General features: G+C 40.3%; 1 protein-coding gene across 1 annotated transcript in view; it reads left to right on the top strand.

Annotated features, from left to right (window-relative positions):
- The window catches only part of GYS2 (glycogen synthase 2), a 73,013-nt gene that overhangs the window by 16,701 nt on the left and 40,210 nt on the right, over positions 1 to 16,102 (top strand). Inside the window, exons 4-5 of the mRNA XM_038387058.1 lie at positions 247 to 432; positions 14,369 to 14,513. Coding sequence (XP_038242986.1) covers positions 247 to 432; positions 14,369 to 14,513 — 331 coding nt within the window. The remainder of the gene's footprint in view (positions 1 to 246; positions 433 to 14,368; positions 14,514 to 16,102) is intronic.

The raw sequence follows: 16,102 nt of genomic DNA, 5'->3' as shown, positions 1-16,102 counted from the left end.
GTTCAAATAGCAAAAAAGATTTTTCTCTCAGAGCTCCCTGGGGGAGCGTGCCACTGGGGGACATGGTGCAGCACGTACTTCTCTTCACAGCCAGCCAACTCTACCGACTGTTCAGGGCTGTGGTCAAGTAGAATGCTGTAGGATTTTTTCATTCAGAAGTAAGCAGACACTTGGGGGGCTGTTGAGAATGGGGTAATAAGCAGGAGGCAGTGCGCTTCACAAGTGTCCTTTTAACATTGTTTTCAGCTCTCCAGCCAATTTGATGACAAGCCCAACTTGATTGCACACTTTCATGAATGGCAAGCAGGCGCTGGGCTAATCCTCTCTCGATTTAGGAAACTTCCTGTTGCCACAGTCTTTACTACCCATGCCACACTGCTCGGGAGGTACCTGTGTGCAGCAAGTATAGATTTCTACAACAAACTTGACCAGGTAAGAGTCTGTCATCTGTTTCCTCCCCATGGCATTTCTAGCTAACTTTTCAATGAAGCTAAAATGTCTCATTAAACCATGCAGCTTCTGACTTTGGTGCCTGTTAACTCTACCAATGCACAGTTATTCCCTCTTGAATATTTCATGGGGTGGGCCCACATAGAAGTACTCTGCCACAATTTCAAAGCATAATAAATTGTATTAGTCCTGTCCTTGGGTATATAGGGTCTGATTTCAAACCCAATGAAATCAGGAGCCTTTCCATTGACATAAGTTGGATCAACAGCTCAATCCAATCCATTGACTGATAAATAAATGGCAATAACAATACATTGCACTGCCATAGAACTTGCCATCTGAAGCTCTTGGCCTTATTATTAATAGTTTGAGGATATTTGCAAAGATCAGTTAGGTACCCAGCTCCCACTGAAAGTCAGTGCCTTTGAAAATCTCCCCCTTTATGTGCCGATGAAGCAACTAAGATGGAGAGATATAGAGCAAGTTGGTTGAGAGCCCCTGTGGCCAGTTGAGTAGGTAGTGGCTACAGCAGCCAGGTAGCTGGGGGCTAGTCTTAGAGCAGACACTTAAGCTGCTGTGGTTTACAGCACTTTTTACCAGGGTAAGGGTGTAGAAAAAATGGTATATTACAGTAATCTCTGCGTCGTTGACATTACAACTGGGTTCCTATTATAAGGCTCATTTTGCTTTCCTCCAACCTGCCCTTGCTCCCTTATAAGTCAAACAGAAATCCGTACGCCCTCAAGTTTTTAGGGTTCAGTCTTATTGGCAGCTAGAATTTTTTTTCTCAATTTTTTGACTAATTAAAAGACCTATTCAAAATATTTCTTGAAGCTTTGGTAGAGGGTCGAATGGTTTTTATTTTATGTTCCCCTCTGTCAACTTCATAATGTCACATTACAGCACAAAATGGAAAACATAAATAGAATTTTATTATGGTCCTCGGATATACTTGCTGTTTAGCAACCACAGATATGGGGTGTGATCTGTGCCTTACAAATGTGGATAGAAAGAGAAATTGATTTTGAGATTGGTTTATGCATCACGGATTCATCCTGTATGAATCATGCCAGAGCGCTTTTAAAAATCCCACCCTAAAAGACTAATTAGCTCTGGTAGCTCAGAATTTAGTATCCTGCAAAATAGTGGCTGTTCTGTATGAACATCTTTACTACTACTTGGAGTTAAACATGAACTAAAAAAGTGCATACAAGTCAGGTCGCTTGTCATATTGCTGTAAAATAAGCCAGCAGCTAGATAGCATGCTAAAAATGAATGACGTGTCCCAGTCTATGGTCTGTTCTTCCTTGATACAGAGAACTGTGCATCTTTAACCATAATCTTTCTTGCAAAAATTAAATTTAAGATTTAGCTCTTCTGCTGTATGAATCTATAAAAGGAAAACAGTAAAATGCAAGCCTTTTATTTTAATTCCCTACCTTTCCTGTGTTCTCAAATCAAAACCATGCTCTCTACATCACAGAGAATTTCTGAGTAGCAACATAAATATTTTTGTATTGATATATATTTCTTCTGAAATCCCATTCATTTCTATGGTGGTAGAGAAATATGTCTGTTTTTAACTCTCTGAGAATACCTTTTATGTATTAATATCACCTTTCTGAAGTAGTCTTATTAATCTCTGCAAATATACTTTAATGGTGGAGGCTAATAGAATTCTACAGCTCATTCCTTCAGGCAGGTTGACATTTTAAAGGGTACTGATGCAGGAAATTGTGCGAGGCCGTTACACGACTGTTTCACAGACACGGTTGTGCATTAAAGCTCTTCCTGACAAGCAGTAACATTTACTAAGAGATGAGCTGTCTTAATGAGGGTGTCTTTGGCTGTAAAAAGGTCAGCCTGGCCCAAAAGCTAGATGAGAAACATAAGGGGCTGATCTAGCACACACTCATTAAATGATACAGATAGGCAGGTCTTTAGAGGATATTCTTGCTGCTGTCTTTTAGTAGCAAACTATTAAGGTCAAACAAGTGATTTGTCCAGTGATAAAGACTCTCTCCAGGGCTTTCTAGTGTTTAGCCTTTGGATGAGACAATATACCTTTAAAGGGCATGCCATTTTTTTTTCCTTTTCCAAAGTACAGCACATAGTTTTCCTGTTTCAGGCCAATTGGATTTTTTTTAATGGAATTTAAGTTCTCACTTTTGATCAGTGTTTTTTAGAAGGAACATATTTTCCTTCAGCTTTAAGCACAGTATCTGAGACAGGTGGGAAAGGACCAATGTTGTACCATAGGTGATAACTATATTATAATGCAGAGGTGAAGCAACAGTCTAGCAGTGCCTGGGAACAAGTAGGCATGCTCAGCTCCTGCAGAAGGAGAGGGAGCCTCATGTTACCTGTACTAGCACTCAATTTAGAAAAACAAGGATTGGTTTTAATGAGCTCCAAAGAGAACCCTGCTTAGCCCTAATCAAGAGGTGCTATCAAAGAACTGGTGTGCTGTGAGGAAGAAGTGTTAAATGATGAGAGAGACAGGATCAGGTTTCAGAATACATGGGGGATAGGGCAAGGTTATTTGAATATACAAGGGAACAGATTGCAAAGCATTTCTTTCTTTCTGATGTACTTTTTGCAGGAGAAAATGCCTTGTATCTGTATTCTTAACAAAGTACAACAAATGAGTACAAACATAAAGGGGACAAATGCATAGGCTCATGTAAGCCCATTGACGTCAATAGATGTATACTAGAGATGAATTTGGCCCAAGTTCCCTATATTTGGGAATAAACTTTAACATCAGGAATTTAATAAAGCAACATGTGATCCCAAGTGTAAAGTTACTGACATTTTCCCCATCATTGTTGTAAGCAGAGGGGAGCTAGAACTGTGAGGGCCTCCCACCTCGTGCATGATGCTCCCCTGTCGAGCCTTTTGATTCAGAAATCTGATTGTGAGTTTGTGCTGCTTGAAACAAAGCAACGACTAAAGAGACTGTAACAGTCCCGTGAGCAATTCTGCAGTATAGGGCCAGCCTAACCACAACTACACCACCCTGAGCTGATCCCAATCAGCATATGGGGTATGATCAAGGAGCTTAGCGGGCATTTCTTTGCTCTCCAGCAATCCCTGGTTGCTAGAATGACCCCAGAGGACCATTGGCCAGTCCTGATGATGTGGCCCTAAAGTTCCAGATTCTGCTTTCAGGTCCACTAGTGTAAATGTGAAGTAATTCCACTGAAGTTGGATTTAATTCCACTCTGGATTACAATGGTGTGTCTGAGAGAATCTGCCTGTATTAATGTAGATTAGACTCATATATTTTTATGAAATTAGATGATTGTATAGTTTCAGTTCTCATTTGCTTATGCGCGCAATCGAAATGGAAAAATCTAACTTAATCATTCTATTTGTTTTAGATTCTATATTATTCAGGAGAACTTTCTAGATATGTAAACGGCTATTTCATTCTCTGTTTTCTGCAGACAGGTGCCTTGTATAGCATGCACCATATCCCCAATGAGATAAAGAACAAGGGTTGCTCATCACAGGCACGCTATGGCTGAACTTGTAATTTATTTCAGAATGCAAAGCCATGAATGGGCCAAACTCATCTCTGGTGTAACTGGCCACCAATTTAAATAAATTTAAAGAAATTTAATTTCTTAAATTTTGGGTTTTAAATATATAACTAGTTCCTCTTAATCTTTATGCAACAGCATGCCAGAGCTGCTGTGTTCTTTTCCCCTGAGTTTGAAATGAAGAAGGTTCTGCTCCATAGGGATGAGGGTCTAGTAATTAGAGCAATGGATTGGGGATCAGGACTCCTGGGTTTCATTCCCACTTCTGTCATTGACTATTCCCAGCTGTTCCACAGACCTATTCTGTGACCTTAGGCAAGTCACTTTCACAGATTTTTAAGGCCAGAAGGGACCCTTATGATCATTTAGTCTGATCTTCTGCATAACCGGGTCTAGAGAACCTCTCCCAGTAATTCCTGCATCCAGCCCATAACTTCTATTTGAGCAACAACATATCTTTGTATTCCAGTAATGGTCTCACCTAATGCTGCAAACCATGCTGCTGATACCACCTCCCTGCTCCTTCTTGATATTCCCTTGTTCACACATCCAGGGGTCATGTGAACAGTCGTAGTTACAAGCAAAAATCCCACAAAGTATTGTAACAGCCCCACAGCCTGGCACTGGAGGCAGTGTGGTGGCAGACATTGCAGATTCAGAGTCCTAGAGTTTATGGCCAGAAGGGACCAGTAGACCATTTAGTCTGATCTCCTGTATATCACAGTCCACAAACACAACATAGCACCCACCCACCAAACCCAACAACTGAAATGATTCATCTATCTATCTACTTACATGGTCCCCATCATGATGTTATCTGAGCAGCTCACAAACAGTGACTAGTGTTTTAATAATGATTGATAATCCATTTAGCCTCACAGTACCCACATGAAGTAGAAAAGTACTACTATCCCCATTTTACAGGTGGAAAACAGAGGCACTAAAAGACTGACTTACTACAAGTCATGCAGGATCTCTTTGCCAGGGCTTGGTATCGAACACCAATGTTCTGAGTTCCAGCTCCGTGCCTGAGCAACATGAGTAACTTTTCTTTTCGGCTTCAATGGAATGTACGTTTACACCAGCGTATCAGATGATGGATTGGAAGCCATAATAGTGATATGGGGGCACAGCCATTCACACTACAATTGACCAGTGCTGAAAAATTCTGATACGCATTTGAAACCCTAATCCTCAGACTGTGGATGTCCAGATTAAGGGTTTTGTTTCACACTTATCTCTTCTTCACACACCTCACATTCATGTGTAAAAAGACTCAAAATACCCAAGTTCACTTTTTCAAATCATACACTTTTCAACTTGGCACCCTACGGAGTGCATGATGTTTTTGCATAGCGCACAATTTCCCTAAGAATTCAAGGTGACTTAGGGAGCATGACCTCTTTTTGCTATGCTTTTGAACAGCAAACACATGACAAACGCTCTTAGTTGGGAATGCCATTTTCACTGAACCCCCCTCGTTGCAAAAAGAATGACGTTACTAAAATAGAAGTTAGGTTCGTGTATCTGGATTCAGAGTTTTGTTTCAGCCCATTGTAGCGTTGGGGTCCAACTGTGAAGTTTGATTCTGGATCTCAGTCCAAACTTCCCTACAGTTTGGGAGTGTTTGGATCGGGGGATTTTTGTTTGGCCAACTATAGAGACAGAGGTTGGTCATAATGTGTAGATTTAACTCGACTTCCCCAGACGTCAGGGATGGTCACATCTGGACTTTGAGTTTGGGACTTTCAATAGCCATGAAGTAGGAGTGTAAAACAGAAGTATATTCAGATGAAATGAAAAAAACTATCTCTGAGAGGAGATGAGGTTATGAATTTGCCTTAAGCAGGTTTTTTATATAGTCACTTTATCTATAATGACTGGTGTGAACTAGAGCTGGTTGAAAATTTTCTGACAAATATTTGTCATTGAAAAACATGTCAATTTTGATGAGTCTGATTTTTCTGAAGTGACATTTCGAAGCAGAACATTTTATTTCTAGATCTATATATTCAAATGAAAATGTTTTTTCATTTCAAAATGTTAATTTAAAACAAAACATTTCATTAAAAAATGTTGACTCGCACCAAAACATTTCATTTCAAATTGAAATTTTGAGTTTAAATAGCCTTTTAATGTCATTTTATGTGCAAATGTCAATTTGAAACAAAACTTAGTTTTGAATTGACATTTTGAAGTGAAACATTTGGGCTTAATCAAAAATGTTGAAAGTTTTCATTTCAATATTTCCAAATCAAAGTTTTGGGGGCAATTTTGGTTTTGTAAAAATGTTTGATAGTTTGATTTTTCATCTCAATTTCAGACAAAATAAATATGGAATTTTTGGAATTTCCTGTGAGATGGAAAATCTGTGTTGTTTTTCTAACCAGTTCTACTTGCAACCTTCATCTGACAGTATATTTAGCATTCCAAGGTTGTGGTTTTTTTTTTTTTTTTTTTTTTAAACTCTGTTATTGCTGTGACTGGAGATACGTGAAAGTTGGAGGCTTTGGTCTGAAAAGGATGCAGATCAGAGTTGAATGTTTTTGAACTTCATTCTGTGTTAGGAGTTCTGATGAGTCTGAAAACTCCAAATGGAACTCATCTGAAACCACTGATTTTTGATTGTAAACTATGAAGCCATGAATAAAATCCATCACAGGACTACATGTGGAAGGAAGAAGTTAGTTCAAAGGACTGCATGAAACTAAGTCCCAGGGTGTTTTTCACAACATTATGTATTTGTAACCCTTCCTTCTTTCCATTTTAAAATTGAAATGGATTTTAAGGGCAAAAATTTCAATCTCGAATCCCCTCATTCCTAATTCTATAGTTCTGCATGTAGAGATCTCATTGAGCTGAATACTAATAAATCAAGCAGAACGAGATGAACACTAATAAAACCAAACAGAACATTAGTGTTAAGAACGAGAGGATTAAAGAGGAAAATCTTCTTCACATGGATTTTTAAGGGCAAAAAAACCTAAAGCAATCTTTGGCTTTGTCTACACTGGCAAGTTTCTGTGCAGTAAAGCAGCTTTCTGCGTTGTAACTCACAAGGTGTACACACTGCCAAGCCACTTAGTGCGCAGAAACTGCACAGTTGCAGCACTGTGTAAAAACAAAACAAAAAAACAAAAAAAAACCAAACAGCCCACCCCAACGGGAGGTGTACAGCTTTCTGCGCTGGGGCTACAGAGCCGCGGTGCCAATGTAGACACCCTGGTCAATTTACAGCGCTGTGATTGGCCTCCAGGAGGTGTCCCACAATGCCTGTTCTCGCCTCTCTGGTCATCGGTTTAACCTCTACTGCCCTGCCCTCAGGTGACCAACTGTCATTCTCATCCCTTAAATTCCTTGGGAATTTTGAAAGTCCCCTTCCTGTTTGCTCGGTGACACGTGCAGTGGTCTCAGCTCATCTTTCCAGGTGGCCATGCCTGCTCCACGCACAAGGCGATTCCCCGTTTGAAGCAATGCTGAGCTGCTGGATCTCATCAGCATTTGGAGAAAGGAGGCTGTCCAGTCCCAGCTGCACTCCAGCCGTAGGAATTAAGATACCTATGGACAGATTTCATGATGCATGACAGAAAGGGGCCATGACCAGGACACACTGCAGTGCAGGGTCAAAGTGAAGGATCTGTGGAACGCCTAACACAAGGCGCAGGAGACAAACCGCTGCTTTGGTGCTGTGCCCATGAGCTGCCAGTTCTACAAAGAGCTGGGCGCGATATTCTGACGACCCCACCTCTACTGCAAAGGCCATTGTGGATACTTCGGTGGCTCGCATGGCAGTCAAGAATGGATCGAGCTAGGAGGAGGAAATCAAATAGTAGGTGGCAGGACTGCCCCTGTGCTAGCATTCACATTGGCATATATGCAGGAGAACAAAAGCATTCCACAGTTTCCAAGTAGACACTTCAATTTGCTCTCTATCCTGTTGTTGTCTCATCACTTAAGTACCAGTTAACCTGGCCTTCAACTCATCTAAGACTATTATTTTCTAAAGTCATTAGTCAAGCCTGCTAAGAGGTGGACAATGAGATTTCTCTCTCCACCTTGTAAGGTCAAAAGCCAGGAACCAACATCTCTGTAAGTAGCAAAGCTGCAGCAGGAAGAACCACAGAAAGAGGATGAACTGTGGGAGGAGGAACAATGTGATGAAAAAATAATGAGAACCTTTTCCTCCCCACTAATAGAACCATATTGATGCCCCTCAAGAACTTGGTCTAGAAGTCATGCAAGAGCATCCAGAAACACAACTTTTCCCATTTCCAGAAGCTGAAGAATTTGATAGCAGCGAGGAAGGGGGAATTAATATTCAAGTGTTGCATAAAGAAACAAAAGTGAAGAAGAATGACACGTAATATTCTGGATAGGGTTTTTATGGAATTTGAGTATTTGGGCTCTGTCACTGGAGTCAGGTCTAGTTAAAAAAACCTACCTTCTGGTCAAAATTTCCCAAATTTGGCATTTTTAGTTAACATATTTAGCAATTCAATTTTTAATGGGCAGAACCAAAACACTTTTGATAAAATATTTGGGGCTTTTCACCAGCTCTATGGTTGGTTGAAATTTTTTGACAATCACAAAATGTCAATGATTGTTTTTTTTTACTTGAAAAAGTCCTGCACATTTTTCTCATGGTTTTTCCCCACCTACTCTAAATTGACCATTATCAGTGGAGGCAAAGTAGAAAATCCCACCCTTAAGACCTCATTTTTTTTTTTCCGGAGGTGCCGTTGACCCAGAGTTCCTTCTGAAGTCACTGGGAGCTACTGGTGCTCAGCACCTTTTTGAATCAGGTCATTTAATGCAGATTCATTGCAGATTCTTCAAGAAACACTATGTGATAAATGACACCTATATATATGAGGCTGGAACTGAGACCACTGTGATAAGGACAAAGGCCCATATCATGGCATTGTGAAAGACGAAGATTGGTTGGGTGGTTAAGTTACTGGACTGGGACTCAGGAGATCTGGCTTCAGTTACTAATCCATTCTGTCAAATCATTGACACCTATATATGTCATCAACAGGTTTGGAACTTTTAGATCCAGGACAAAGATTTCCGCTACTTGAGCTAACAGAATAACTGATAGAGGATGACAACCTACTATTGCTATGTGGAGCACCCACTAGAGGGGGATGGGACACTCACTTTGATAAGTTTCAGAGTAGCAGCCATGTTAGTTTGTATCTGCAAAAAGAAAAGGAGGACTTATGGCACCTTAGAGACTAACAAATTTATTTGAGCATAAGCTTTCATGAGCTACAGCTCACTTCATCGGATGCATTCAGTTGAAAATACAGTGGGGAGATTTATATACACAGAGAACATGAAACAATGGGTGTTGCCATACGCACTGTAATGAGAGTGATCAGGTAAGGTGAGCTATTACGGGGGGGGGGGGGGGAGCCTTTTGTAATGATGATCAAGGTGGGCCATTTCCAGCATTTGACAAGAATGTGTGAGGAACAGTGGTGGGGGACGGGACACTAAACAAGGGGAAATAGTTTTACTTTGTGTAATGACCCATCCACTCCCAGTCTTTATTCAAGCCTAAATTAATTGTATCCAGTTTGCAAATTAATTCCAATTCAGCAGTCTCTCGTTGGAGTCTGTTTTTTGAAGTTTTTTTTGGTTGAAGAATTGCCACTTTTAGGTCTGTAATTGAGTGACCAAAGAGATTGAAGTGTTCTCCGACTGGCTTTTGAATGTTATAATTCTTGATGTCTGATTTGTGTTCATTTATTCTTTTACGTAGAGACTGTCCAGTTTGGCCAATGATAATGGGTTTCAAAGATATTTGCTTAAAGCAGAGGGATGTTGAAACTCAGAAATTTTGGATTCCATTCCAAGAGCCTTTTGCCCCGGTCCCAGTCCAATCCTCCCCCATCCACAACCTCCTTCAACTCCTTGACTAGTTTGACCCCCATGTGCATTGGATGTCTTGTTAAGGCACTCACAAGGTAAAATGTGCTAAGCGTCAGCCCTAGCAATAACAGAAGTATGAGTGAGATTCTTAATGTCATTGTAACAGCCTTCAGCACTTAATAAACTACATGTAAATGCAGCGTACACAGTGTCCTTGCCAATAACCGTGAGAGGGTTACCTTGGTATTCCCAGCAGTGAAAGATAATTTAGGACTAATAGGATTGTAATTTAACTGTAAACCATGTAATCATTGACACCTAAGTAGAGTTAAGCTTTTTTAGACTACGTTGGACAGATTTGGCTTTTGTAGTGGAAATTAGTTGTGACTGTTTGAACTCTTAAGCATTGGCTCTATAGTGATCTGAGTTTCCTACTGTGGAGATCATACTGCTAACTGAGCCAACGTCACCCACTTCTATTTTCCAGTTCTCACAGCAGCCCTTATAACTGCAGTAGCAATTTTAGGGACAAGAGAAATAACCTATGTTTGTTGTACAGTGTGTCTCATCCCGGTGGAACCTAAAAGAGCTTTGTAGATGTAACAGACTGACATATAAGCTATCCACAGGAATTGCAACATCTACCACTGAAATGCAGCCACCTCTAGCTGGAAATCCTCAGGTGTTTAACAGTACACAGCAAAATGATGAAATTGTTCAGGATGGAAAGTAAAGAATACTGTACCTGATTGCAACTGCAGTTGGGAATTTAGGTGCAAAGAACATAATTATTAGAGATGGTGAGAAGCTGAATAGCTTGTATCTGGATTTAGAGTCATAGAGTTTAAGGCCAGAAGGGACAAAAAGATAATCTAGTCTGACCTCCTGTATATCACAGCCCACCAAAACCACCCAGCACCGGCGCACTCAATCCAACAACAGAAATGAGGACAAAATAAATAAGGCCCACTAGACATGACTACTGTGTGCCCCAGGCAGAGCATAGGAGGGATGTAGGTGCACCAGTGCTCAAGGTTCCCACAATGGCAGGGAAATGATTCAGTGAGAGAGAGCCAGATAATCCTGGCAAGTGACCCGCATTCACTAAGGAGGAAGGTGAACGACCCCCAAGGTCACTGCCAAAATGACATGCGGAAAATTCCTTCCCAACACCAATTATGGTGATCTGTTAGACCCAGAGCATGTGTGTAAGAACCAACCAGGCAAGAACCTGAGAGAGAGAAAATGCTCAGGACTACATTACAGCCCTACCCAATATCCCAACTCCAGCTGTGGCCATTTCTGAGGCTTCAGAGGAAGGAGATGATAAAACTTCCCAGAATACATTAGGGAAAAAAAATCCCTTCCTGACCCCTGTTAGTGCCTGACTGAAACCCTGAAGCATGAGTTTTAGGAACATAAGCTATAAATTGGAAGTGAGCCCCAGAATTGTTGAGCCCTGCTTGCATCCCACCATCACAAGCAACCCCATCATACAATTGCATTCATAAATTTGTTCAGCTCTCTTAAAATCAATTAAGTTGTTTGTCCCCACATCTCCTAGTGAGAGGCTGTTTAAGAACCTCATCCCTCTGATGGTTAGTTATCTTATTTCCAGCCTGAATTTGTTCATGGCCAGTTTATATCCATTTGTACTTGTGCCAGCATTGTCCTTCAGCTTAACTAGCTCTTCTCCCTGCATGGTATTCTCCCCCTCCCCCCCCCCCGATGTATTTATAGAGAGCATTCATACCCCCTCTCAGCCTTCTTTTTGTGAGAATAAACAAGCCATGTTCTTCCAGTCTCCTCATGATAAGCTTTCCATTCCCTTTATCATCATAGTAGCTCTTCTTTGCACCCATTCCAGTTTAAATTAATCTTTCTTGAACATGGGTGACCAAAACTGTACACAGTATTCCAAAAGAGGTCTTGCCAGTGCCTTGTACAATGGCACTAATATTTCTCTATCTCTACTGGAAATGCCTCATCTAATACATCCTAGAATTTTATTTGCTCTTTTCCCAGCCAAATCATGTGTTGGCTCATAGTCCTTCTGTGAGAGAGCCACACACCCAGGTTTCTCTTTTCCTCGGTCACTTCCAACTGCTGAGCCCTAATCTTGTAGAAGAAATTTTTGTTATTCGACCCCAAGTGCGTGACCTTGCACTTTGGACTATTGAATTTCATCTCATTTCTGTCCTTCCAGTCTTCAAGGTCATCCAGCTCTGCCTGTATAATATTCCAATCCTCCTCTGTATTAATGATGCCTCCCAGCTTAGTATCATGAGCAGATTTCATTAGCGCGCTCCTACTTTGTGTGCCAAGGTCATTAATAAAAATATTAATCCAAATAAGGTTGCTCCCAAGATCAATCCTTGATGAACTCGACTAGTAACCTGTCTCCAGTCTGATAATTCACCCTTTTAGCATAACCCATTGCCTTCTCCCCTTTAGCCAATGCCTAATTCACTTTACAATGCTTATACTGATCCTCATCTTCCCTAAATTAACTAATAATTTATCATGTGGCACCATATCAGATCTACTATACTTCCCTTATTTAAAAAAAAAAATCAGTTATTTTCACAAAGAAGGAAATTAGGTTAGTCTGGCATGAGCTACCTTTGGTAAACCCATGTTGCATTACATGCCCTTTACCATGTACTTCTAGGAGTTTAATTATTCTTTCCTTCACAATTTGCTCTAAAATCTTGCATACTATCGAGGTCAGACTAATGAGTCTGTAACTTCCTGGATCATGGTGGGCTTTTTTTTTTTTTTTTTTTTTTTTAAAATATAGGCACGACATGTGGTACAACCTCCAAATAGGTAGATTTATTAAAAATCCTTGCTACTGGGCTAGAAATCTCATGTGCCAGTTCTTTCAGTATTCTGGAATGGAAATTATCTGGTCCCCCCTCCAATTTGAGCCCATTAAGCTCTTTAAATTTTTCTTCCAACTCAGATGTGGTGATTTCCATTTCTAGACACCCATTTCCATCTGCCGTATAGCTGTCAAGCCCATGTTCCATATTATAATCATTTATTGAGAATGGAGACAAAGTATTCATTTAGCTTTGGGGCCATACCTAGATTTTCTGTAACCTCCTTCCCAGCTATGCCGCCTGGTGGCCCAACCTCATCCTCCTTTATTCTTTTTATTTATATAACTCAAAAAACATTTATTATTTATTTTTGATTTCTTGGCAAGATCTAATTTAGCTTGACTTTTAGCAATTCTGACTTTATGCCTACCTTTTCTAATCTCCATGATGTAGCTTACTTTGCTGATCAAGACCTTTTCCGTTCTGTATAAGCTCTCTGCTTACCCCTAATAATGTTTCTGAGGTGGATATTCATCCAGCTAGGTCTGGAGTCTTTCTCTACAAGTTTTTTCCCCTTTCTTGGGATGCAAATTTCAGATAATTTTTGTGTAGCTAATTTGAAGAAATTCCAAGCCTCCTCCACATTTAAATACTTAAACTCTTCAGTCCAGCTGATTTACTTTAACTAATTCCCTTAATTTCCCTGCCCTTTTGAAATTTAAAAACCATAGCTGATGACCTGGTTTTGATTATCCTTCCATTTAATTTAAACTGACTCAATTCGTGATCACTTGATCCAAGGTTATTTCTTACAACCTGCTCTTCTATGATGTCCTCACTACTTATTAAAGCCAAGTCTAAAATTGCATCGCCTCTTGTTGGTTCAGTGATGGTCTGATGAAGAAAACTGTCCTTTATCACAGCCAAGAATAACTGGGCCTTACCACTATTGGTAGCATTTCTTCTCTAATCTATATCTGGGAAGTTAGTCTCCCATTATGACACAGTTCCCAAAAGTATTCATCTCTATTAATTTTAAAGAAATCACTATTCATATCTGAGTCAGACCTGGGGTCTATAGCAGCAGAGTCCTCCCACTATCCCAACAGAGCCTCTTTTACAATCCTCTCCCAAAGTGTGTTTGATTCAAACAGAGATTCTGTTTTGTCCATACTCTCACTTCCTATTTCTTTACAGTTTACTGCTTTGTTGATGTATAGTGCAACCCCCATCACCTTTACCTTTTATTCCTGTCTCTACTAAGCAGCACATACCCTTCAATACCTGTATACTTTCCCCCAAAGTTTAGGGATGTTCAGACCTGGAATTTTAGTTTAATCCAGTATAGAGCTAGGGCCAGCTACAAAGTTTGAATCTGAATTGGACATATTTCAGAGCTTGGGATGTTTGCATCTGGGATTTTGATTTGAGCCCATCTCTAGAAATTACCTGAGTTGTAATTGAATTGAATGAGAAGAATACATCTTTCAAGTGACGGTAAATAATAATGGTGAAATTTGTGTGACAGCATTTTAAAGTACCAGAAAATGTCCATTTCAGGTGTCTCAAAGAACAAAATGAGAGAAGAGGAACTTTACTTTTTCATCTAATGTATGGTGAACTGTTTGAAGTAGCATATCATACAAGTGTATTGTTTTTGTTGTTCAACAGTTTGACATAGACAAAGAAGCAGGAGAACGAGAGATTTACCATCGGTACTGTATGGAACGGGCGTCTGTACATTGTGCCCATGTTTTCACCACGGTTTCTCAGATAACAGCCATAGAAGCGGAACACATGCTTAAGAGAAAACCTGGTAAGACTTGAACCTGCCTTCTTATACTTACTACTCACTGTGATTAAATTGCTCTTGATATGATGAGGCAGACAGAGAGAGGCATACGCCATGGCCTTGCTACACCTAGGAAAACACCCATTGTCAGCTATGGCTATCAGCTGAACTAGTACTGAGCACACTTTAACTGCAAATGTAACCAAAGACAAATTAAATTCAGCACCATTTGAGTAACTGTGGTTAGCATTTGTGGGAGTCCGGGTTTATCACTAGGATTGTTAATTTTATTTCAGCAGGTTTATCTAAGCCCCAGGAGCTTGGTCTATATTAGTGCTCCCACACATGTACAGTTGAGCTAGTGAAAGCATCAGTGAGAATTTTGTAATACATTTACCCACTGTCGCACAGTCAACCTGTGGAACTCTTTGCCAGAGGATGTTGTGAGGGCCAAGACTATAATGGGGTTCAAAAAAGAACTAGATAAGTTCATGGAGGATAGGTCCATCAATGGCGATTAGCCAGAATGGGTGGGGATGGTGTCCCTAGCCTCTGTTTGCCAGAAGCTGGGAATGGGCAACAGGGGATGGATCACTTGATGATTACCTGTTCTGTTCATTCCCTCTGGGGCACCTGGCATTGGCCACTGTTAGAAGACAGGATACTGGGCTAGATGGACCTTTGGTCTGACTCAGTGTGGCCGTTTTATGTTCTTTATGTTCACTGTTGACCCACACCACCTCTGAGCTTCTTTGCTTTGATGGGTTGAAGCCCAGCCACATAATGTTACATCAGCACTTAGATACTAGCGATAGACCCTCTAGCAATATAGGTGGACAGATACTTTGGTGTAAGAAGGGGGTATTAAATGTAATTTTCTTTCCCATGGCAATACACTTTCTTTTATTAAAATAAGGAAGGAGTGAATAGGAAAAACCAAAGTGTGATTCAAGGCAGTTCATTTCATTGCATGTCCTGGTGCTTGGAGGATGAGCAAGCCGATGCTTCTATCTAGATTTGTCCTGCAAGTACCAACAAAATACTTTGTGAGGACAAGCCATGCTGCTCCAAATATGGATATGCATCTTTAGAAAAACACTGCAAAAATGTTTTGGAGACTATGTAGCAAATGATTTTCCAATATTAATTACTTGGCCATTTCAAACACAAATGTACCAATTTATATACTAAACACTAATATACTAATTATAAATTGCTTTGGACTACATTACAGAATAGCTATCTCAAAAATTTCATGCTTTTTGTTTACTTTTACTTTAACTGAATGCTCATGGAAGGTTTTGGATTGACAGCCCTGAAATATGAAATCCTGTCAGGCCATAAAATAGGTCTGCCTTAGGGAGTGGCCTCTGATTACCGCCACAATACCATTTTATCTTAATCTCTCAACCCCAAACTGTACAGATTATGCCTATGGGTAGGAGAGAAGTACACGGTCCATTGCCTGTTCAGTTCTTTGCCTCACTACTGAGACTTGCAACAAGGGCACTGTCAATTTTAAATGTAAGATCTGGATTTTCAAAATGATGAGTATTTTGTGGTTGTCTAATTTCTGGGGCCCCTTAAGGACCCTAGTTTCCAGAAAAAGCAGA

The sequence above is a fragment of the Dermochelys coriacea genome, chromosome 1, assembly GCF_009764565.3.
Source record: "Dermochelys coriacea isolate rDerCor1 chromosome 1, rDerCor1.pri.v4, whole genome shotgun sequence".
Classification (NCBI taxonomy): Eukaryota; Metazoa; Chordata; order Testudines; family Dermochelyidae; genus Dermochelys; species Dermochelys coriacea.
The sequence above is the reverse complement of the archived record's forward strand: the minus strand, read 5'-3'. Positions and strand labels throughout refer to the sequence as shown.